The sequence below is a fragment of the Pieris rapae genome, chromosome 23 (assembly GCF_905147795.1).
Source record: "Pieris rapae chromosome 23, ilPieRapa1.1, whole genome shotgun sequence".
Classification (NCBI taxonomy): Eukaryota; Metazoa; Arthropoda; class Insecta; order Lepidoptera; family Pieridae; genus Pieris; species Pieris rapae.
Window position 1 is genome coordinate 3,675,454 of NC_059531.1, and position 25,342 is coordinate 3,700,795.

The window sequence follows — 25,342 nt, forward strand, 5'->3', positions numbered from 1 at the left end:
ATATATATATATATGTGATATTTTATTATAACAACAACAAACAACAACAAAATACCTTTATTCATATAGGTAAACAAGTACACTTATGAACGTCAAAAAAAAAATTAAATTAATTGTAAATTTACATTTACTACCAGTTCGCAAGTCAAGGGCGTAGAGCGGGCAAGAAGAATGCACAGATACATAATACATATACATATACAGAAGTACGCTCGTAAATTTTAAAAACTATAATCGCAGGGCAAACAATATTAAACAGAGAGTGTATTTGAGTTACATGAGTACAATTATAGTGTCGATTTTTGTTAGTTAGAGCAAAATTAGGATAAAACATTGGTAATTTGATAGAAACTATGTTGTCATATATCTTGAAGGTCGGATACCAGTTTTGCAACATTTCACTTTAATGTCTTGAACAAAGGATCAATGCAAAAGCCCCTTCACTTATATCTTTCGAACAGGAAACCAGCCCAAGGCAATGGAATATTAAAAAAGCTACCGGTATTTATGTATTGATAAACTATGAAAGTTAACATTATTTACTTTGTTAAACAAACACACTAAGAGCAAGCCCTCTGGCATTGCGAGTGCCCACTTAAAATAAAATAAAATAATATACGTTTATTTTGGAACATAAGATCATCTAGGTATCACTTATTCCACGTCATTAAATTCGAGCCTGTTGGCATCCCTACGCATCGGCAAAGAAGACAGAGGGTGTAGGCCGAGAGAAAAAGCCGGCGTAAAAAACTCTCGGTACTCTTTTAAAAAAGCAAATCATCAAACAATGTTTAAAACAAATATATCAAATTAATTAGAGTTAGCCTGCCCAGTACTAGTCCCAGGCCCTTTCATCAACTAGATAATCAATAACTTTATAGTAAGCCTTTTTACACAGCTTTTCTTTAATACATTTCTTAAATTTATTAAAAGGCAGAGATAAAAGACAAGTTAACATCAGGTGAGGCTCCTGCCGGTTTGCCTCCTGTTCTTTAATGAAAATCATAGAACCTATCATCAAATTTGTCAATAATAAGTAAATATTAATAATCATAACATTAAAATATGCATTATTTACAATTTTCTTAACCTACCTATCATAAAATATGTATAATATAACAATAAATATATTTGAGAAATTAAAAAAAAATATAAATAAAAATATAAATAATGTTTAATTATGTAACCTGTGGCAGTGTACCCATAACGTTGGCAGCATTTCCGATGTATTGCGATCTTATTCGTTGAGCGAGGGATGAAAATATGTAGATGTATATTTATAAAATATATTTAATATATAGTCTATTGTTATCGCGCAGCACCATTACATCGTTCATCATCTTAAATTTTCAATATAAATAGTAAATATTAAAATGTACTTATATATACTGTTGGTAATGTTCCGGAATAAGTTTTACAGCCTTCTTAGTTTTATCGCATTGTAATAATAAAAGTAGTTTTATTTAAAATAATTTTGATTTTCGCATGAACAAAATTGTTGTTAAGGGCACAAAATATAATGACAGTCTACTAGTCTTACTAACAATAGAGAGTAATGCCTTCCTTCACCACGGGCATAGAAATCTAGAATTTGCATCCAAAAAAGTTTTAACATATCATTTAGATATCTATAAAATAATCTGATACAGCACATACAGACAAGTCTAAGGACTGGGTTAATGGCCGCCATGGCCATGGGTCCCTATATAAAGTGGATATATATACGACGAGACGCCCACAAGCACTGTGGTATTTTATATACCTAACATATTGAGTATACATAACACCTATTTAGTAATACTTATGTTTGATGACCGCTGAAACCTGTTTGCGTTCGCGGATGAGATTGAAAGTTCACTGGTTGACATTTTGGACATCTTTTACATTTATGTCGCAAAATCTTCGAATAAAAGTGTAATACGATTGATTCAATTTTATCGTTTCTTTGTTAGCATTAAATTGTATGAATAAAAAATCAGAAATTGATTGAGTTTTTATTATTTTGATTTAACTAAATTTATTGCCGTATTTTCGTTTTAGTAGGTTCTTTTATATACAGATAAGGTTTATATTTTTTTTTGTTTTTAATATTTATATGTATGAGCGAATTTATGTCTGATTTATCTAAAATAAACTAAGAGAAAATAAATGTTGTCTTCCTTTTTTTATTACTGGTTGTGATGTATTTAATAGGAATTATTATCACAATTTATTAAGAGGACATTGCTTAAAAAAACGTTAATTTTTAAATAATAACTTAAATAATTGCTTAAAGACTTATATATTTGATCCTTTCTTGCATCGTGTTGTAAATTGTAATTCAACAATATTATAAAGATATTTATTTAATATTTTTCTGTTTAGATTGTTTTTTAGTAATGTATTTAAACTTCCGTACAAAGATGGTGGCGAAAATTTAACTATTATTAACGTTAAAGAAAAGGGAATCCTTTTACTGGGAAGTACGACATAATGTAATGAACTTGAGAATATAGTTATCGAGTTAATCACGTTTCCGTCTTTACTAGGTAATGATAAAGTGTCTACGTGTAGTTTTATTTCTTATAAACACATATATCGTTTAAAACGAAGCCTCTTTATGCAAACACCTAGTAAAAGTCAAGATTCAAGGTAATCGAGAGACGGGGACCCACTTCGTCCTTCAACTTTGTTTAAAGCTGAACAATCTATAAGTTGGGAGTAATATCAATATTGTAGAAATAAAAAATTATACACACAAATATTTTAGGAAAAGGAACATTATTTATATATTTACATAGGCCTAATTTACTTAAATTATTAAACTATTATATAATTAAAATGGTTTTTTTATTATTTACCAGAAAACTGCTACACATTCATTTTATCTAAGTACGTTTCTAAATCAAGGTATATTGCTTCCATACGTTTCAGAAATAATGTTACAAATGTGGATTTGCCTTTAATAAAAGTTATCTAGTACAACAAACTGTCTTTTTATTAAGTCACAGAGCAGAGAGAGATGCTACAACACTTCTAGAAAGGCGCGAAATTTACCATAGAATATACAGGATAAATTATAGACAACTTATATTTTAACAAATAAGTCACTATCCGGCGAATAATCTTCAAAACTATTCAGCTATGAGAGCAAGTAGGGAATGGGAGATAAAAAAGCAAGAATGACAGCTTGCTGACGCTGAACTGTATGAGAAGAATACAGAGTAAAAAGTATGTTTCAAGCTGCGGCGATAGTTGTCTGAAACGTACAATCTCAATCTCTTCTAGCAAGTATACGATTTCCGTAGTTACTCATCTTCAAACAAAACTTGATTTAACCTACATAAAACCCCCACAAAGTTTTAGATGTTATTTCTAGTTCTATGCTAAAGGGATACTTCTTTAATAAAATCCCAGAGGCTCTTTTATCTCCGCCTTTTTATTAAATTTAAGAAATGTATTAAAGAAAAGCTGTGTAAAAAGGCTTACTATAAAGTTATTGATTATCTAGTTGATAAAAGGTCCTGGGACATGTGCTGGGCAGGCTACTTCTAATTAATTTGCTATATTAGTTTTAAATATTGTAGAATTGTTCGGCAAACACCCTCTGTCTTCTTTGCCGATGAGTAGGGATGCCAACAGGCTCGAATTTAATGACGTGGAATAAGTGATACCATGATGATCTTATGTTCCAAAATAAACGTATTTTTTATTTTTTTATTTTAGTACTTTATCTTATGTAAGATTCTGAGGGGTTTCTTTCTATTTTTCATGAAGAGACCAGATGACCATATCACGCAGCTGTTTTCATTTTTATCTTACGAACGATGCATGAGCACCCTAATGGCAGTGTCCGACAGAAACTGAATTTTACACGAGAAACTCGTACCTCCCAATTGCAGCATCTGTAATAGACCGAATATGCTCCGGAAACGAAAAAACTTTAGATTCCTATAGTCACAGGTAGTTTATTAGGAGAGGCACGAAAAGTAATCACTTGTCATAGGTCAGCAAATAATAGGACTTTGAAAGATTTAATAACTTTTTCCATTCGTTAATCAAATAATCAACAACAACGTTCCTAGACGTGAACCCTGCATAATACCAGAACTATGTTTGATATGGCTGCGAGAAATATTGTCATAATTTAACATATATCTTAACAGTTGTGGTCAACTTGTGCAGAATTATATCAAACGCTTCGCAAAAATCAAAATAAGCCTGATCTTACTGATACTGCTTATCAATTTATCGTGACTCAAGATTTGTATAATTTTTCACCAATAAGGAATGCATCTGATCCCTCTTTTTTATTAAAATATTTTATTAAACTGATGTAAGCTAAATTCAGCAAAAAGCAGTTAATACGCATTAGACATATTTATAGGCAGCTATAAAAATGTAATCTCCGTCAAAAATAATATATATTTTAAATCTTTAGCAATATAATATAATATATATACATCATCAATCCAGTTTATATACAATTTTTCTAGGGTGGAGGGTGGCAAAGACACAACTCAAATATACATAACGGCCTAAAAAATCTTCAATATAGCTGCTTTCATGATCTGGATATAGTGTAAAATTTAAAGATGGTTTTGAAAAAAAATCAGAATCATCTAGATTTGTTTCTGTTATAGTAATTAAACATTGATAAGAGTTAGTATAAATAGTTCCATATTTTAATATAACACATTGTAATAACACATTCTCGCTAAAGCCTTGAGGATTGTCGATCCCGGCCGCGCAGTCGACTATAGGCCGTTTGTTTATTTCCGTGCAGCTTAATATATACATTTGAAAATCCTTCGAATACATAAGAATTAAGATTAGTAATACTATATTTTGAAATGTGCAATTCTAGCCTAAACCGAAACCCATATGCCCATAATAATTGTAAATATCAATACCACATTTTGAACATGCCGCCACAAAATTTACAGATTAGTAAATAATATCCATAGTTAAATCTGCAGACTGCATAGTCAATAAATAACGTAATCATAAACAGAAAAAGAAACAAAAAATTGTTTCAGTTTTAGTCATTGACAAGTACAGTTGACAATCCAAAAATCATGCATCCGAATGGCGCATACCGTCTAATGTGACTATCCAACCAAGCGCCATTTTGAATTGAATAAAGAATTATTATTAAAAGCATACTGATTATTGATATTTCATGGAACTAAAATAATAACATTATAGTAGTGAAAACCGGTTTGTGTCATCAGTTGAAATTTTTTTATGGTAAAGTGTTATGGAAGTAACGTTTATGTAAATTAAAATATATACAGAAATAACCCATTTTTGCCACAATTATGAATAACAAGGAGAGCTATAATGATGATTTATTTCAATACATAAAAGTAAGTGAGGATGAAGATGAGTCTAATGCGGTGGAAATTCCTTGTGAATTAAATGGAACACTTTTACTATCAACATTAGTTGCACAGTTTCCTGGGGCGTGTGGACTTAAATTTCGCAATCCTGAAAACAAATGTGTTCGAGGTTTACGTCTCAGCGATGGCAAGCTGCATCCACCCACAGAAGCTGGATGGGGTAAGCACCTTTACACCTGTGTTTTTCCCAAAGAAAATAAACGGAAAATGGAAGATGTGTCACCAGAAAATTCTGCGGCTAAGACCAAACGATTAGAAAAAAAACTCATATGTTCTGACTTAATATGTTTGGGATTGCCTTGGAAATCTACTGAAGAATCTATTAAGCAATACTTTGAGCAATTTGGCGAAGTTGTAATGGTGCAATTAAAAAAAGATAAGAATGGATCATTCAAAGGCTTTGGTTTTATTCGTTTTGCTACTTATGCATCTCAAATGAGAGCACTAGCTCAAAGACATAATATTGATGGTCGATGGGTAGATGTGCGTATTCCTAACTCTAAAGAAGGTGTTGTACCGCAAATGCCCTGTAAAGTATTCGTGGGCAGGTGCACTGAAGACATGACAGCAGATGATCTCAGAGAATATTTTTCTAAATTCGGAGAGGTTACAGATGTTTTTGTTCCAAGACCTTTTAGAGCTTTTGGATTTGTAACTTTCTTGGATCCAGAAGTAGCGCAGAGTCTTTGTGGGGAGGATCATGTTATTAAAGGAGCTTCTGTATCAGTTTCTAGTGCAGCACCTAAAATTAAAAATAAAAATAATCCAACCTGGAAAGAGGAACAATATGGATCCAATAGTTGGGATGGAAATCATTCAGGCCCCTCCGGTGGATCAACCAACAATGGAGGAAGCAGTAACATTGATTCTTTGAATATGCAAAACTTGGGTATAAATCCTAATGGAGGTGGACCACAACCCAATTTTAATTTACCAATAAGCCTTGTAGCGGCTGCCTTAAATCAGGCTGGTTGGAGTGGGTTTTTGGGTCCTAATAATTCTGGGCCAAATAATTGGGGCCAAAATGGTCCTCCCCAGAACAGTAACTCAGGTAAAAACTGGAATAATAATCCAAATTGGAACCAAAATGGACCACCACCATCATGGAATCAAGGCAACCCTAATTGGAATGGTAATAAAAATGGCAATTGGAACCAAGGAAATTGGTCAAATGGGCAAGGTTGGGGTGGTAATGGCTCTGGGCCAGCGGGCTCTAACAGTGGATGGAACAACAAACCTCAAACATAAGGTGAGGCACCAAATATCATGGCCAAAACTGTGAAGAAAGAACATGTGTCTAGGTACAATGATATAATTTTATACTTTTCTCTATAGCACTGTTTAAGATTACCCCATAATAACTTGTAGTAGTTGTAAGTTTGATCTAAGAGTGTGTTTATTATGCAGTGGTGTGGTGCGAGAAATAAAGTATGTGTAATTAGCGATGGATGTTTTAATTATGTGATTGTTAATATTTTGCTGAGAAGTATGTTTGATTCTTAAGTGACTATTTCTTTCAATACTTTGTTAGAAGCTCATTAATTATTAAGTATGTGTGTAGCGAGGAAAGGTAATATAACATGAAGCAGATGCCTTGGTGTCTGAATGTGTGATGTGGAATCTCCTGAAGATAAAACTAATTAAGGCTGCCTATTCTCAGTGGTGAGTGTGTATTTTGGGTATGATATGGTTAATTATTGTGTGTAATTTGATTTGTAATTTAATTGTTAGCTGTCTGTAGTGTAAATATGTATGTTTGAAAGTCAAGTAGATTGGCAAAGCCATGAAAAGTGTAACGCCATTTGTATTTTTTATTCATATTATAAATCAACCAGATTGAAAATCTGTTACACAAATCTGTGGTACAGGTGAAATTTGTATTGAGTGAGATTTGAAATGTTGTGATATTTTTTGAAAATATTTTCTTAAATGTACTACAATATATTTCAGACATTGGAGCTCCTAAATAAGGATTTAACTTATCAGTGACCCTTCAAGATGTCTTGTGTGGTATAAAGGTTGGTATTTTTTGTTATCTCATCTTAATACTTTAATCAATAAAAAATTGGTCTGAATCACTCATGCTATTCTCATAAGATTGATATTTGAATAGCTATCAAGAAATCTGTTGCTTAACAAAAGCAGAACAAACAAAAATATTCAGTATAAAAGCATGAGTGGTTCTATGCAAAATTTTGATGTCATTGTTTTTTTTTTCAGATTGAACTGTACAGTCTTCACCAAAGAATCTCAATAAATCTGGTGAAACTTTACAAGAAAAATAGGTGAGTTGTAATATATTGTTATTTTCATTATACATAAGATGTTTTTGTTACAGGTAACACGCTAGGATGACAGTGAGATGACATAAGATAGCAGATATAAATTTAATAATAAAAACTATTTTTCTATTAAATCTTTTTTATTTACATATTCATGTATTTTACAGCTAAAACAAATTAAATTCGCCCAAAAAAAATGAAATTCTAAAACAAATGTTGACTAACAATTACATAGGGACTAATTTATCACCACTTGTGGTATATCACAGCAAGCCTTTACAAAAATATTTCAATTAAACTCATGCATTGCATTCACTCTATACATTTCAAAGTATTTTACTCATTACATACATACTAAAAGTTTTTAATGTTCAGAACATACAAAAGATAATTGACCAGATTTTTAATTAGAGATCATACTATTCATGAGGTTATCAGCATCAAATAATATTTATGATGTGATTGTATAGTAGGCATTATATTTAAACCTAGGACATACCCTTTACCAGGCATCAACTCAGCCAATATATGTACACCCTTAATTCTATAGGTAGCATATATAATAGGTGTGTTTTAACAATATTTTTTATACTATAAAAACAATTTGTTTAAATGATGGTTTAAGATTTGATTTGGAATATTGGATACAATTTATGAAATTAAAACCATTCACAGGATCAATGGAATAGTCAATTCTATTTGTTTAGAATTACACAAGTGTTTTGATTTGAAATCAAAATTTCCATTAGTAAGTAACTGTCTAATAAAAAATCAACAATGACTGCATAACTGTTAAAGCAACTCTGCTATTAATTGTAAAACACATGTTCATACAATGAATAGAATTCAAAGTAATGAAACAAATATAGGTTCTGTTCAGATTTAACATTGGATCAGAGTAAATTTAGAAAAACATTAGTGTTTTGTAAATATACATTCAATTTATACATTATTTAAAACCTTATATAATATTACTGTATTACTAATATCTTACAGTTTAATCGGTGAGAATTTCAACTTATTGCATAATAGGAACCTACCTATTATAAATTATTATCAAATACACTATTTTGAAAATAAAATCGGTGGAAGAAAGGTAGCAAGTACTTATAGCCAAGTTAACACTGAGTCGAAGGTAATTGTTATCTTCAGTAAAGTTTCAATCCTTGTGAAAGTTGCACTCAGAGTGTCATAAACAATTTAAAAAATATGTCTTGGATACAAATGTACAATTACAGACAAGTTTCATGATCATCTGTGGTATTATTAAAGATGTGTTACTTAACTAGAAAGTTTAATGCCCAAAAAGTATAAAAAAATATTTAGGAATCCTAAGAAAGTAGACCTTTAATATCCAATTAAGATCTTGACTGGACATTGTCACTTATGTTCTCATATATAATACCAGAAATCTGTTTGCTGTAACTAGATAAGTTTGAATATCATCCTAGACTCAAATTTAAGTATGAAACTGGTACTGGTAGTGTTAAGGATCTTTGATTCAATGTTAACTTAGATTTGTCATATTCATCCTGTGTTATACAAGAATTATAATGCAGTAAAATCTGTTATTAATGGCACTCTATGATACAAATTATAAGAATTTACAAAATAATAGTAGTAATTCAACTTCCCATTAGCACTTATCAAATATTCAAATTTAATTTAAGATAAATAGGGTTTCCTCTGCATAAAAATATGCATATGAAGCTTAGTACTGATGAAAGAATTTTTAAATTAAATTTAGTTCTTGAGATGTAATCTCTAACTTAAACAATTTATTTTTATATGAATAATAATTGTTGTTTAGCATATAGTAAAACAACTGAAAATAATATAAGCCTTCACTGGTAATTGTTTTTTAATAGAACAGGCAGGAGGCTCACCTGATGTTAAGTGATACCGTCGCCCATGGACACTCAATGCCAATGATGTAAGATGTAAAATAAATGACTAATGTGTCTAACATTAAATTCAATTCCACAGCATCGCATATGCACTGAAGAGAATTTGAACATCTATTTGTGCTATGGGAAAGTGAGATATTTCGGCCAATGGAATGTTTTACACTTTAAGCTTTTTGGCAGGGCGTAGGGCATAATTTAAAGATACTTGTCGTTTGGTGGCTGCGCGTCGGGGCTGCCTCCTCCCATTCCACTCGGCGTCCATCTTGCACGCCAACTCATAGTCGCATTTCTCTTGCTGGATGAGTTTCTCAATACGGAGCTGTTCTTGTAAAATATGCTTAACCCCACAATCTTCTAGAGGATTGGATAAATTCTTTACCGCTACACTTACCTTAGTTTCAGTTGTTGAACAAGTATCTTTCTTAGAATACTTTTTGGTGTCGCTCCTCAGACGCGGCTTCTTTTCAGACTCCGATTTCCGTTCGGTCACTCTTTTCTTCGGTGTCGTTTCATTGTCTTTGGAAATGCTGCCCATAGACCTGGTGCGTCGAAGGAATGTTTCAGAGTCTTCTGGTAATTTCATGTCTGCGTCATTAGCTTGTCTATTTCTGGTAACATTTCTGTCTTTTTTTAATGGTACGGGACTTGTGGGGATATTTTTTCTTTTGGATCTTAAACTGGGTGTATTCTTTTCTGGTGAATCCTGTAAACAAAAAAATCGGTTGCCTGTAAAGTCGGTTTACTGACGATGTTTGATAGATATTTCCTATGGATATAGAGGAGGTAAATGGAAATCACAATTGAATTGATCAAGTTACATTTATTTGTACGTATAAATTCAATCATGTCAATATTTTAACTTAAGCCAATCCAACTACAACCGCTATGTAAATTATAAGAAAGAAAATAATATAAGAGATATTAACCTGAGGATAAATTAAAGAAGTTTTCTGTAAAAAAACTCTAGACAGACTATAAAGTTACACATAGGTCATGGCCCAAAAAAACTTGGCGATTAAAATGAGTGGCGGATAGTTTATTGCCAGTTCTTCTCTTCCGTTCTACGCTCTTGATTTGAGAACTGGCAATAAATGTAATTAGAAGCATTAAATGTATATTACTTTTTTGACGTTCATAATTGTACATTGTGTTACCTACATGAATAAATGATTTTTGACTTTGTACCTTTTTCATTTTTAGTAAGCTCAATGCTATTACAAAAGCAGACGGCAACTTCTTCGCTAATGATGTTTGTCGGAGCTGGCAAAGTCTTTCAATATATTGCGCTCGAGATGGGGGGCCATTTAATGTTACATTCGAGTCCTTATTTACACGTACTCCAGGTACGCGTAAGGGTAGACCTCGATTAGGCTTGACACTGAAAAGAGAAACAAAAAGAAAGGTTGTTAGGGTGCGTTCAAGTATTAGTGGAAGAGCTGGGAACCCTAACACAGGTATATTTACTTAAAAGGGTTCCCAAATCTTACACTATGAAAAGAAAGATGTACCAACTTAAAATGAATAAAGACTTTATTATTATTATTATTATTACGTAACGAATTTGGAGGGGGGGGGGGATTGAATTATTTATACTTTATTACCTTATTCAAAAACATACACATAACAAAAATAAAAGAATCAGTTTTCAAAAGTTTTTAGGCAACGGGCGGCCTTATCGCTTACAAGCGATTTCTTTCAGGCAACCCTAATGTGAAACAAGGAAAAAGAAACACCAACAGAGGGTGGAGTACAATAAATGCAAAATAATTAACAAAAACAAACTATAATTTTTTTATACCGTATAATTATAGATATAAGGCGTAAGTTAGATCATCATTTTCATGGTAATGTTTTTTATTTTTTGCTTTACTATATATTGACTAATACGATATATTAAAAAAAGTTATTCTTTACATTTTACTTTATGTTATATTAGTTATAGTAACGCGTTATTTTAAATTTTTTTTGTTAATTATTTTGCATAGATTTTTAGTTTTTTTTTTAGGTTTAATGAGTCACTGGGTAGTAACGAAACGTTTACTATTGGGTACATGAATACGTTACGGCGCGTTACATGGGGGGGGGGGGGGGGGGCAAGAATCTCCAAATATTGCGTCACGTAACTTGAACGCTCCCTTATTTAGAACAATGAAGAGTAAATGTAAATTAAACAATGGTGTATGACGGTGTTGACACGTGTGTGTTCTACATGATTATGTAATTTTAACGATAGATTTTGACCACAGCTGAAAAAACGCGCAATGTATATACATACATAGATACATACCTGGTTGAACTAGTTGCATCAATGGGTTTAAAATAACACAATTCTTGTTGCATGGAGTCCACACTGCCTGTTTCAATGTTTCTATTATCTATAGTACTGTTTTTGTGCTGAAGTATTCCAGCCGATGGCAACGGTAAGGAGACCAACAACGACTGCATGTTATTTCTTGGCTTAGTAATAATTTTGTTGTTTCTTTCAGTGTCAGCACTGTTAGGATTCTACAAATGTAAATTAAAATAAAATATTTTTATTAATTCTACTAATCTAAAACTACTGGCGCTACTTTCTTTAGGTCTTGGCCTCAGATTTCTGAACCTGTTTCATGATTATTTTTAAATTTAATAGGCAAGTAGGTGATCAGCCTCCAGTGCTTGACACGCCGTCGACTTTTTCAGTCTAAGACATGTCAGTTTCCACACAATGTTTTCTTTCACCATTCGAACAAATGTTAAATATAGAAAGTCCATTGGTGCACAGCCGGGATCAAACCTACAACCTCAGGTATGAGAGTCGCACACTGAAGCAACAAGGCCAACACTACTCTCAGCCAATTCTACTAATCTACAACCGAATAATTTAGAAACTATGGTTTATACCCGATTCCATATATGTTTTAAGAGTTATTACCTCATTACATTGTTCCCGAACATGAAATGTTAATGAAACCTAAGTTAAGTTGATTTTTAAAGTTTGCCAGTTTTCGTCAGGTATTTTTAAGGAAGATTAAAGTCCTTTTAGTGTTCTATTCACTACATTTTATTTATCCAAAAATTACTTTTGATTAAATATAAATGAAGTGTATAAACATAGGCTTGTAAAGATTTTTCATTGATAAACTACAACATAATATTTTCTTATAAGTATAAAATATGAAACCCACCTTAGGTCCCACTTCTTTTTCATTTTCTTTAATTGATTCCTGTTTGGTTTGATTATGTACACCATTATTTAAATTTTCAGACATTTCATTTGTTTCCTTACATTGTCCCTTATTGGCTGACTTTATTGATATTTTTTTAGAAATAGTATTATTAGTGCTTGTATCATCCAATGTACTGAAAACAAATTTAAATGAGCACATTTGATGAAATAAATTTTTTAACAAACATACATAATTTTTTTGCAAAAGTTAAGACTGCTTTCAGCAATCATGGTCTTCAAAACTGGGCAGTGTCTTAGAGGGACATAAGACCTCAAGGCATTTCACATAACTTTAAAGAGCACTTACGTTTTATGATGAGGTCTAAGCTTAGATAAATAACAGTCAATAGTTGCGGCTTTGAGTCTAGATTTCTTTGGAGCTTTCTCTTTCTTGGTAATTTTACTTGGTTGAACATTTTTCAAACGTTCAGTATGGTCCTGTTGTAATTTCTTGGCCAACATTTCATCTGTTTTTAAGCTCTCAATATATTTTTTATGAGTTTGTTCCTCTTCTTCTTTTAATTTCCTATAATAATATAAAAAATTAAATTACCAAGCTTATGATTTAAAAGTTTTTTATAGTTTAAGATGTATAATATATAATAATGGTTTACAAATAAAATAATGGTTAATATAATAATAATAAAATAAATATATAATAATGGTTAAATTACTTTATTAAAACCACAGTCTCTTGAAAATGGTCCTGCTCAAGTTTCAACCTTTCAGCTCTTAATCTTTCTAGTTCTGCTTCATATTCTGATCTAATTTCACCGGGTTTGCTTAATCGAGGCAATATTTGTTCTGAAATCATAAACAATAATTTGCTAATAGACTTGAGAAATTGTGATGGAGCTGTTCACTTATGATAGATTAATAACAGTATATGTAAATCATACATCAAAACAAGTGTTTAGTTTTTCATAAATATAATAGTAAATATGCAGCAAGTAATGAAAATTTACACAATATATATGGGGTTTTCAAATCTATTTCGAAAGGTTTATTTTTCAAAACAATGGAAATAAATTATAAGATGTAAACCTGGTGACAGTGCTATGTCTTCTCCGTTCAATTTTTTGTGGACTTCTTGAGAGAATTTGTTTTGTATACAATTCCACAATTGAATGTTCACCAAGCTTTTTTGTTTTGTTGCTTTTCTAACCCAGGAACCAATTCGTAGTCGACACAACGGACAACACAAAGCATTATTTTCTATACTGCCGTTAAAACAATTTTCACAAAAGTCATGATAACACGGTAATGTTACTGGTTCTATTAAAATTGATTGGCAAATCGAACAAATCACATCCTTAATTTCCAATTTATCTAATTTGTTTAGTTTATTTTCATTTCTAGACAACCGCTTCTTTGACTTGGCGGCCATTTTCGACTTTGTTTTTTTTTTCTTTTTTCAAAAATTCGGCCTCTTTTGAATTTTGAAGTCAGACAAGTTTAGAATACGTCAGTACAATTGACAGTTAACTGAATTTAACTAGTCCATAGATAGTGTGTGTTGTATAATAGGATAGAATTTGAAATTTATATTAAATCTATTCTAAGTTGCTTATTTTATGTAAATTAGATGAAAAACTATTGATAAATATTGCAATTTTTTGTGCAGCAGCATCAAAGTCTTTTTCATCATTAATAAACAAATTCCGGGCATTGAGCCCGGTAGAAATCTACTTAAAATAAAACTTGAAAATCTTAATTTTATCTCATTAGTATGCTTGAAAAAATAAAGGATTAACGTAATCTTAATATATATAAATCTCGTGTCATAATGTTTGCCCTCAATGGACTCCTAAACCACTTAACCGATTATAATAAAATTCGCACACCATGTGCAGTTCGATCCAACTTGAGAGATAGGATAGTTTAAATCTCAAATTATAGTCGCAATTTGATTTTATTGCAAATTATTTGTTTATTATTTGATACAATTCTAACAGATGGCGCTGTGTTAAAATTACCAACCTTTCACATAAGTTCTCCTACTGTTTCCCTTGAATAGTTTACTACTATGTAATATAACAAAAACCTTAGCCACAGCAACGCTTGGCCGAGTCTGTTAGTATATTATAAATTTTATTTCTACATTTGCTATTTTAGCGTAATTTCTATATTGATGTGCCTCCGGAAAACATACAGCATTGTATATTGAAGAAGCAATGTATACTTAGCCATGAAGTGCGATACATACCGACTGAAATAGTTCCTCTTAAATACAATAGTTGGCGCTGTAATCGCCTCAACTTCATACTTATCTTTACCAGCTAGGACGTTGTCATTTCCATCATCGACATAGCGTTGTGTACTTTCGCCGCGTGCGGTCGAAACGACTCAATATTAACAAAAATCAGTGCATAGTCAACTATTATTATAGACCTTCTTGGTGTTAATTATTAGCAAACCGTTTAATATATACATTACACGTGCGTCACGAACTCCGCGCCGACTCACGATGCCGATCAGGCCGCCACCGGGGCCGACCAGGTAGGTAGTCTAAAAAGTGTCGAGCAAGGTCAATAGCAAGACAAAGAGGACTCCACGTGCACCAGCAGTGCGTCTGATAGCGACTCGGAGCGCGTGGAACCGCCACGAAAGAAAAGGAAACGAATACCACAGGTAACGGTCGATCCCCGGATCGACGCGTTATGTAATCAGGTGAGTTTCCTTACAAACTCTATAATGCATCAACAATATGTGCCAAATGTCAATGCCAGTGCGTCCAATGACGAGGCTACTCACCAACCGACGAACTACGATAGCGATTTTTTAATTAGTCCGTCGAATAAAAAATCGAAAACTTTGGTCTTGGGGGTAGGTAGCATAAACATTGATGAAAAACGATTACGTCAGTTTATAAAAGTCCAACATTTTAATAGTCCCACGTGGCAATATATTAGATACAAAAAGCCTTAGTAGACATTCTGGCTTCTGCAGGCTTTTGTAATCCGATACATATTCTTTTCACAAAAATATCCGATATTTTTGGTAGTGAATCACCTAGTATTGCCTTTATTAGCATAACTTTTACACATTTAAAGAAAAACACTTTCTTAACGGATTGAAGTTATGTATTATTGTATTTTAACTTATAATTATTTAAACATAATTTTAAATTTAACCGAAATAGTGAATTACCTTCTCACAAATTGCATTAACAAACTCTGCAAATTGTATGCGGCAAACGAGCGGAATGTATAGAAACTAGGCGTAAAAGATAAAAAAGCGAGATTTCGGACAAAAGTATTCAAATTGCGCTTAGTAACATACCTCCTGGCGAGGAATTTTAAATTGACAAAAATAAACTCGCGTCCCTCGTACAATCCCTCGGTGGGCCACAATTCTGGTTATCCCCACCGCAACCTCAAATAGTAAGAGAGCTTTTTAAACCTAGATACAAAGAATCGACAGCATACTATATATAAACCCCAGGCACAAAATGAAAAAAATAATTTTCGTGATACCCACAAAAAACAACAAACGAAGCGAACGTTTAACAGGAAAAGCGATAGTCATAAACAACTTAAAAATACCAATTTCCTAACAAAGAAGGGAAAAAATGACTATCCAACACAATTCAACGGAGGTTGCTTAACTTTTCAAAAAACGTTGGCAGGCAACAAATTTGTAATATCTGCAATAATAGGATTCCGCATACCTCTGTACAAGAAGCCGCCTTTGTTAATGCCAATAAATCGAATCATAAATCAATACGCAACCGAACCGAAAGAACTTTTGAATCAAGGTATCTAACAAACAGTTCTTAAAAAAACTCCCAGTTTTATATCCAAAATGTTTCTTCGGAAGAAAAGCGACAGCAACTTTATTCAACCAGGGGACTGGATGATAAAAATAGATTTATCACAAGCCTATTTCAATCTACCAGCAGCGAGATCACACCGAACTTTATTAAGAATCAGCTACAAAGGGCAGTTATACGAAATAACATGCTTTCCTTTGGTGCTAGCGTCAGCACCACACCTTTTCTCTGCAGTATCATGTTAGGTCGCTGAGACCTTACGTGCTAAGGGATGTCGAGTGCTAGTCTTACTAGACGACTACCTTCTGGTCTACCAAGACCACTCCAAGTTAGGTTCTCAGGCCGCGGAGGCCGTGAGACCCTTGGAACACCTGGGTTGGAAAATCAAATACCAACAATCCGTATTGGTACTAACCCAAAATTTAAAATACCTTGTTATTCCCTGGAATACTACGAACAGTGTGATGTCTCTACCCAAGGTAAAAATACAGCGCATAAACAATACAATAGAACAGACGCTGTCAAAAAGTCGCATCAACCTCCGCCAGTTACAAAGTCTGTTAGGGCAACTAAACTTTGCAAACTGTCGTGCCCCGCGGGAGGCTTCATTGTCGCCAGGTACAGATCTTTCTGCGACAATTCAACAAGATGCGACCTCGTCGATGCCAGCTGCTGCCTCAGATTGTAAGGCAGGAACTGATGTGGTGGCTCGGAGCTACTCACCAGACGACGCCTATACACAAAGAACCTGCAACCCACTTCCTAGCGGCGGACACTTCGGATTGGGGTTGGGGAGCACATCTAGACGGGAACCTTATGTCAGGAAAATGGCCATAACAACAGAAAAGGTGGCACTGCAACAAAAAATAACTATATGCAGTAATACCCGCAATAAAAATAATTGTAAAACAATTACAAAACACACACGTGTTAATACAATCGGACAACCGAACTCTGATTGCATACATTCAAAAAGAAGGGGGAACGAAATCGATGGGGTTACTAACACTAACCTTCAAATTGTTACACCTGGCGGACAAATTCAACATAACTCTGTCGGCACATTACCTGCCATTGAGATACAACATCATAGCAGACAGATTATCACGGGGAAAATAGCCTGCGGTATGGCACCTTTTTCCCCAATCAACAGCAAAAATCTTTCGGAAGTGGGGACATCCGGAGATGGACCTATTTGCAACAAAGGAGACTGCAGTAGTAAGAAACTACGTAACAATAAATTGCAGAGATCCACAAATTACATAGATGCCTTCAGCAGAACATGGCATTATCGTGTAGCATGGGTGTTCCCGCCTCCAAGTCTCTACTCAACTCTAAAAGTTTTAAAACGTGGGTGGGGTCCCAAAATAAAAGACTGGTCCTGACAGGAAAAAGATCTACTTTTGAAGAGTCGGCGTCACTCCACCTTGCCTACCTATTTACCCGCAATAAAAAGATGGCTCTTATGTTGTGACAATTCTCGAGTGGACCCAAAATCCCCTCAATCAGCCGATACTGCAAAATTTTAATGTCACTTTTTCTAAAAGAAAATTTATCCTATGCAACCATCCTTGTTCTTAAATCATTAGTTTTAACTTTTTGCGGTCCCCTTGTAGGACAGAACAATAGGAGTAGCTAAACCAAAAATAATGAAATCATCCTTCACGTGGGATCCGCGAATAGTACTAGACTGGATTTCTTCCAACACTCCTAGGGACACTTTATTCGATTCTATTAATCTTTATTCGATTGATTCGATTTATTCGGCTCGCAGAACAACCACTGTATTGCTTTTAGCATCGTGCCGCAGGGTTCACGATCTTACTTTATTGGAAATTAGCCTGCTGCCAAGCATTTCGTGGATGATGGTGATAACATTTATTTGACACCGGCATTCGGATCTAAGACAGATACACACTCAAGATGCCAGTACAACATGTAAACTTTCTAAACACCACGATAAAAACATATGCCCTGTTACTTAAGTTAGACTCCAAAGACCTTTGAGTAATACAAGAAGATCTCAAGTAAAAAATTTGAACAATCTTTTTATTATTTTCAATTTTAGATTAATTTTCATTAATCAATCAACAGCAAAATAAAAGTTGTTTCGCGAACCATAATTGGGTGCACACGGTTCTTAAAGATAGTGGAATCAATGCATCTCCAGGGAGTTGTAGAGCTTATTTGGGTTGGGTCGAAAATTCAACCAATAGATGAAATTTTAGCTCGGGGTAATTGGTAATCTTCAAATACATTGCTTAATCATTACTTCCGCGTGATACTCTCGTAGAGAAATCTGTACTTTGTTCTTTAATACATTTCCACAACCATCGAATTATAGAAATACCTGAATATTCATTTAAGTTGTACTTAAATGAATAAAGACTTTATTACCTTTATTTCATTATAGGAAGTCTATATTACTATGTTAATTTTAAATCTTAATGAAAATAGTTATGGTTTAGTAATAATTGTACTTATGGTTTCATTAAGAATATTGGCAAGTAAATAAAATAATTAAGTAAAAAATAACGGTTTTAACTAGAACCCCGACTTTCATTCTTCATAATCATCATAGCGTTGTGTTTTACACTTTCACCAGCAGATAACAAACACGTCTTCAATATACAATGCTGTATGTTTTCCGGAGGCACATCAATATGACGGTTTTACATTGCATAGCATTGTAGGAAGTTCTTCCTGGTGAAGACTCTATGACGATGGAAATGACAACGTCCTAGCTGGTAAAGATAAGTATGAAGTTGAGGCGATTACAGCGCCAACTATTGTATTTAAGAGCAACTATTTCAGTCGGTATGTATCGCACTTCATGGCTAAGTATACATTGCTTCTTCAATATACAATGCTGTATGTTTTCCTTCTCGGCACATAATATCGGTTTTATTTTATGTAAAACCGTCATATTAATCCTCTTTTGAATTGTTATAGTATCACTACAATATTATATATCTGTATATTTGATTCTGTATAATATAAAGCTTTATCAAAGCATCGCATTATAAATTTATAATCTGTACCGCGCCATTTGTAGATCAGCATTATTGCTTAGCCGAAATAAATGTTGTTGAACGCACCCATTTAACCAGTCGTACCAACATTTTAGTTGAAGAGGCCATGTTGATATTTTCTTTCTTTTTTCGTCTTGTACCGACTCACATGTATTTGAGAACGAAAAACGGTGTTGAAAGGAATCACGAGAAATATGGTGGATAGAGAAGAATTTTAACTATCAGTGTATTTTTCATTTGCAAGATTGTTGGACTAAAATATAAATATCAATGTGGTGCTAGCTCAGGATAAAGCTTTGCGAAAATGTCTTCAATGCATTTCGTTGTTCATCCCTTACCTGGGACAGAGGATCAACTAATAGATCGGTAAGCCTCTATTACTCAACTTCCTACTTGACTCCATAATGGTTATCTGACGAAAGTCGTCTAGTAATTAGTAGTCTTAACAATGAACACGTTTATTTCGAACATTTTAAGCTTAAACCTATTATGAAAGAGCTGCTAACTCACTCAGCTGGTACTAGCATCATTTTTTTCCGATTGCTGTAACTCTAGAAACATCTCGAACAGAATTTTATTGTTAAAAAATAGGATCTAATTAAAATGGATGTCGAAATTCACGATCGTCACGATCTGGTGTCGCTGATTAATTTTGCGAACCCCACTAAATTTGAAAAATAATTTTATAATTCTACGTTTATAAATTATATTTCTTTGAGACAAAGTTTGATTGTGATAAAAGTATAAGTTAATTATCAGATTCTTGATATCTTATGAACTTTTGTTTATCTACTGTAAAACCAACAACATTGCTATGAATTTTTTGCTCTCCAGAACTTTTTTTTTACATTTACAAAAGATAAAAATTAAATACATGCTGAATAATGTTACATGTAAAAAAAATATTTTATAAAAAGACTTTGGTAATGACTATAAAATCATGCTATAAGTAATCTCCAATGATAGTATACCTATCAAATTGTGTTCACTGCTACTTTGTGCATGTTATTCATAACTAATTACAAAAGCACAGTGCTAAATATAAGCGCTTGAAGCTAAGATTTTGAGTCAAGTTTTAGTGCTGAGTTTGATCCCCGTATGTCAAATATTATAATATATTTTTTACATACATAGATCTATAATGTACTTATTAAAATTAATGTTTAATTATTTTACATTTAATTCTTATATAATAATAATAAATTATCATTATTTTAGTCCTGATCTCAAAAGAATTTTTATTAAAGATCTTTTGTAAACTAAAACAGACATATATAAACTTAAGACAATCTGTTTGAACTTTAAATCACTGTCACAATATGCATACAGATTAGGATAGGTGAGAAGTAGCGTTGACACTGAAATTAATAACTAGAACTGTTTAGTTTAGCCTTTCTAGTAAACTCTGAAAGTATGAATTTGAGGTGAGATCTTAAATTAATTATTAGAAGCATTTATAAATATAAATATAATATATAAATAGTTTCTAAACTCAAATTCAAATTTAATTATACCTCACTTTATTTATGATGATATATTATTTAAAATATGTAGGAATAATATTCACCAAAAAAACTATTTATATATTCAACCCTTAAATTTCATTTACAATGAACAAATTTGTACATGGTTTGTACTTGTGTAATCCAAAGTTGATATATAAATAAATGTTACTGTAAAAACTCGAACTACAGTTAATCTTAAGATTTAAGTGTAAGTCTTAGGATTTACCGACATGAGTTGGTAAATGTAAGTATTTCTAAAAATACGACGCTTTTTTCGAGCTTTTACCATTCGAATTCAGTATATGCTAGGTTTTACCACTGTCAGCTGGTAGATATTGGTTTTAGGAATAAACCAATGAGTAATTCTGAATTATTTACTTGACTTTACTTTACTTTTACAGTAACATAAACATTAAAACTAATTTGTTTAGTTATTCTGTATTTCTATTGTATTCATTTTAATGTGTACAATATTTTCTTTTTATTTCTATAAGAAATATTTTACATAGGTGAATGTAAATAGAGTTTACAATAATTAAGTTAAAATGCTTCATGTCTTGAAATAAATAGAAGTAGTATTTTATATTAAGTAATTTAAAGCATCATCTATTATCTGAATATTAAAAACCAATTATTTGTGTATAATATACACATAATATTTTATATTTATTATATCGTGTGTAGTTAATCCAAATTACACATTATTTACAGATAATAGACCTCAAATAAACATTATATTATTACCTGTATATAAAATAACCACAACTTAAATAAAAGTTTCAATAGTAATTTTGAATATAAATTATTTTTAGCATACATGACATGGTATATAAATGAGATTGATAATGTTTTTTAGTTCTTGTATACCATACTACATTCATTTCTTTGATTTGTAAGTTTTTCAACTTCATATTGTGAGTCACAATTTGTGACACTTGTGTTACATAAAGATTTTGTAACTATATTACCTCCGTGGCTTGTATATATGCACTTTGTGCCCTCTGGACAAGCTGGATTTGCTTTGATAGCAGTCAAACTGCTAAAACAATAAATGTTCCTCCTTTTGCTAAAATATAAGATTGAAAATTCACAGAAATAGGTCGGCTTTGTGCCCAAAAGGGAATATAATATATTATACAGAAATTTTAATATGTATAGATACTCCTTACAGAAATTGTATTTATACTAACAATTATTTGATGACACTAATATTAATTCTTACAGTTTGCGAGAAGTTACTGAGAGATGGAATAGATTTGGAACTGGGGGCGGATCACCCGCACTGAGTTCCTTGCGAGGAGTGCGTTCCGTTGCTGCTGGACCGGCTCATATTGCCTGCCTTCTCGAGGATGGGACAATATGCAGAGCTGCATTTTCAATCATACCTGACAGATTGGATTTGAGTAAAGCAGATGCAAGCAAAAATAATGGAAATGGTGGTGGTGGAAGTGGAGGTGGTGGTAATAGTGGAGGGAAACAGGGCGGAAGCAGCAGTAGCTGTGGTTCCAGACAACAACCTCGCACTAGAGCAAGAATTATGAGGAACTCTATTAGAGCTGCACCAAGCTCTCAAGGTAAATTATATGTGAAGTGTTCAGTACTCGGTACTAAATAAATTTATTTAGTGGCATGCCTACGCTGTATATATATGTATATGTAAGTGTAAGGCGTTAATCGTTTTATAGTATAGTTAGTATTGAGTTTAATAGTAATTGTATAAAACTAAGATATTATATTGGAGTAAAATTTGGCCCAAAAATAAGCATGCACTACCATTCTAACAGTGTAGTCTAGTAAACCTATTCTATAGATTTAGAAAATATTATCCTTATCTTTTGAGTGCGTTGTGGAACTTTCCCTTTATATTAATTTTTCCATTATTAAAACTTCTAAAATAGTTGTTTTTTATCGCTCTCGTATTGAAAGATTGTAAAAAGTTTCGGAATTTTATCCCTGAGGTAGTGGGCTCTATCCCCGGCTGTTCACATTTTCTTTTTATGTGCGCATTTAATATTCGTTCGTATGGTGAAGGAAAACATCAGTTTGTTTGATCAATTACTTGTTACATTCGATTGATAAATGATGATCGTGAAATAGATACAGAAATCTGAGGTCTAGACCTAAAAAGTTGTAGCGCCACTGATTTTTTTAAAATATAAATTTCTACAAAATAACAACGTAGTTAAGAATTTTAGAAACATGCTGAAATTTTTTCTCCTAATATTTTTTTTTTACAATTGTATAGAATTACGATTAAACTCAATATACTATTATATCTTAGATTGTTAACACTAAATTTAGTATTAGGGTACAATTCTGAACATAACTATTAATATTATGTTTTCCATGAATAAGAATGTTCTAGAATTTGTTTTTTGTTTTTGTTTTGTATGTAAAGTTAAGAAAATCTCTTTTTACTTCAGTTTTTACGACGTTTTTCTTTAGCCTTAGCACATGGTAACAAAATTAAATTAATATTCGTGCACAGCCGGGTTCGAACACACCTTTAAATTATCAGTGGCGCTACAAGAGGCCTCTTTAGTTCTGGGCCTCAGATATCTAAATGTAGGTGATCAACCTCCTGTGCCTGACACACGCTGTCGACTTTTTGGGTGTATGACATGTCGGTTTACTCACGTTATTTTCCTTCACTGTTCGAGCGAATATTTAATACGCATGTAGAAAGTGCACAGCCGGGGATCGAACCTACGACCTCAAAGCCGCATGCTGACGTCACTAAGTGAAGAGTCCTCTAGGGTTATATAATTGTTATGTATCAACATCATTACAGGATCTACAAGTCGTGCAACCGGGGTCATTATAGGCGCATCGGGTTCTAGCCGTGTTGTGTCAGCAGTGCCTGCCCCCTTTGTACCCGAAGACCTCGTAACACAGGCCCAAGTGGTCCTGCAAGGAAAGAGTAGAAGCCTCATAATTCGTGAATTACAGGTAAATTTTGAATAAACAAAAGTTTTGATGTACACACAGCTTATTACCAACTTTTTGCATAGATTACTTGATTTTATTTATTTATTTTTTTAATAATAAGTAATCAACAGCTACTTAACACATATTATTATACAAAACACAAATACAATACACAAAACCAAAACAGATTACACAGATTAAATAAAAAACAGAAAACAAGCTTTAAAAGACAAAGTGTCATTTAAAAGAAAAACAAAAGAATAAAATTAATAACTGCAAAATTAAAAAAAAGCAACAAATTATACTATGAATGTATTAATATCTACTACTTCAAAAAAAACTACTACTTAAAAAAATCGGAGTCTTCCCGCTTCTCCAGGTACTTCTTCACATCTCTCTTCTTGTGGTAGAAAATAGAATAAATTTTGATAACTGATAACTCGAAACCTGGTTATGTAAACAATCTATTAATTAAAGTGGTATTTATTTAAACCACACGCAAAAAAGTACACATGTCAGAAGTGAAACTTCTTTGTAAATTAATTATTACTAAGATAAAAGCCCCAATAGATGATTGTCTACCAGTATTTGATCACACCATGAATTTGTATATCTATATTCACACTGTATACGTGCTAATGATAATAAAAAATCTGTTTACTGCATAAGACGTTATGCGACAGAATTACCATCTGAAGTTTTAATATGTAACTACTAAACGAATAAATCAACCAATAGCGTGTATTTTCTCGATCTTCATTACTCTCTCTCACTCTTTCTCACTCTTTCTCACTCGCTCTCTCCCACCTCTCGCTCCTTGGAACTGTGCGTGATGCGACGTTCGGTCTATCTCACTCTCTCTCTTGATCTCTCTCAATGGCTTGCTCCCTCCAACTCTCGATTCCATGTCTATTTGCTTTCTCACTCTCTCAATATAATATAATCACAATATGTTACATTAGTAAACCACTGAATAGGCAAAGGAAATATAAAATAAAGTAGACATATTTTTTTAATATTGATTTATATTTTTTCTGTATGTAAATGTGTGTTATATATATTGTTTAAACATTTGCGTCGCTGTCTTTTTAATGTCGGCTCGTGCCGTTAGAGAGACTCAAGGCCAACTACGCATTTATCTTTTGGTTTTCCATTGGAGATTGTATTAGTTTGCATAACTGCCACACCGGTTCTCTTACTCTACCAAGAGTGAGATTCAAAGCCGATACTAAACGCTGAATATGACACTTGTATGACAAAAACATTGCATTTTGACATACAGAAATCAAAGTTCGTCGTAGAATCCCATCATTAAAACATTTAATAA

The 25,342-nt window shown here is 32.7% G+C and overlaps 3 protein-coding genes across 16 annotated transcripts in view; 2 read left to right on the forward strand and 1 right to left on the reverse strand.

Annotated features, from left to right (window-relative positions):
* Positions 1-5,023: 5,023 nt before the first annotated feature.
* On the forward strand, positions 5,024-7,797 carry LOC110996428 (TAR DNA-binding protein 43-like). 2 transcript variants are annotated; one of them, XM_045633411.1, is made up of 3 exons: positions 5,024-6,630; positions 7,332-7,399; positions 7,602-7,797. In XM_045633411.1, exon 1 carries the CDS (start codon positions 5,301-5,303, stop codon positions 6,627-6,629), a length of 1,329 nt encoding a protein of 442 aa, XP_045489367.1. In that variant the 5' UTR covers positions 5,024-5,300; the 3' UTR covers position 6,630; positions 7,332-7,399; positions 7,602-7,797. The 2 variants fall into 2 exon arrangements, with proteins under 2 accessions (XP_045489367.1, XP_045489368.1); XM_045633412.1 differs by having other exon boundaries at positions 7,720-7,797.
* Positions 7,798-9,514: 1,717 nt separating this feature from the next.
* LOC110996431 (E3 ubiquitin-protein ligase RNF168) lies at positions 9,515-14,192 on the reverse strand. Of its 2 annotated transcripts, XM_022264084.2 has the most exons (8): positions 13,823-14,192; positions 13,453-13,582; positions 13,086-13,304; positions 12,738-12,912; positions 11,858-12,075; positions 10,756-10,948; positions 9,962-10,273; positions 9,515-9,889 (listed from the first exon to the last, which is right to left on the reverse strand). In XM_022264084.2, exons 1-8 carry the CDS (start codon positions 14,163-14,165, stop codon positions 9,728-9,730), a joined length of 1,752 nt encoding a protein of 583 aa, XP_022119776.2. In that variant the 5' UTR covers positions 14,166-14,192; the 3' UTR covers positions 9,515-9,727. The 2 variants fall into 2 exon arrangements, with proteins under 2 accessions (XP_022119776.2, XP_022119775.2); XM_022264083.2 differs by having other exon boundaries at positions 9,515-10,273.
* A 5,466-nt stretch (positions 14,193-19,658) lies between these two features.
* Positions 19,659-25,342, forward strand: part of LOC111002965 (E3 ubiquitin-protein ligase hyd) — a 54,422-nt gene continuing 48,738 nt past the window's right edge. For all 12 annotated transcript variants that reach the window (XM_045633480.1, XM_045633481.1, XM_045633483.1 and 9 more), the window contains exons 1-3: positions 19,659-19,948; positions 22,312-22,661; positions 23,879-24,036. In XM_045633480.1, coding sequence (XP_045489436.1) covers positions 19,887-19,948; positions 22,312-22,661; positions 23,879-24,036 — 570 coding nt within the window. In that variant the 5' untranslated portion in view covers positions 19,659-19,886. The remainder of the gene's footprint in view (positions 19,949-22,311; positions 22,662-23,878; positions 24,037-25,342) is intronic.

What these genes read in the sequence shown, in the direction of transcription:
- LOC110996428 (XM_045633411.1), top strand. Translation starts at nt 5,301, where the DNA reads ATGAATAACAAGGAGAGCTATAATGATGATTTATTTCAATACATAAAA.
- LOC110996431 (XM_022264083.2), bottom strand. Translation starts at nt 14,165, where the DNA reads ATGGCCGCCAAGTCAAAGAAGCGGTTGTCTAGAAATGAAAATAAACTA. An exon ending in AGACATAGCACTGTCACCAG is followed by an intron (nt 13,583 to 13,822) that starts GTTTACATCTTA and finishes TTATGATTTCAG; the next exon opens with AACAAATATTGCCTCGATTA. An exon ending in CTTAGACCTCATCATAAAAC is followed by an intron (nt 12,913 to 13,085) that starts GTAAGTGCTCTT and finishes ATTTGTTTTCAG; the next exon opens with TACATTGGATGATACAAGCA.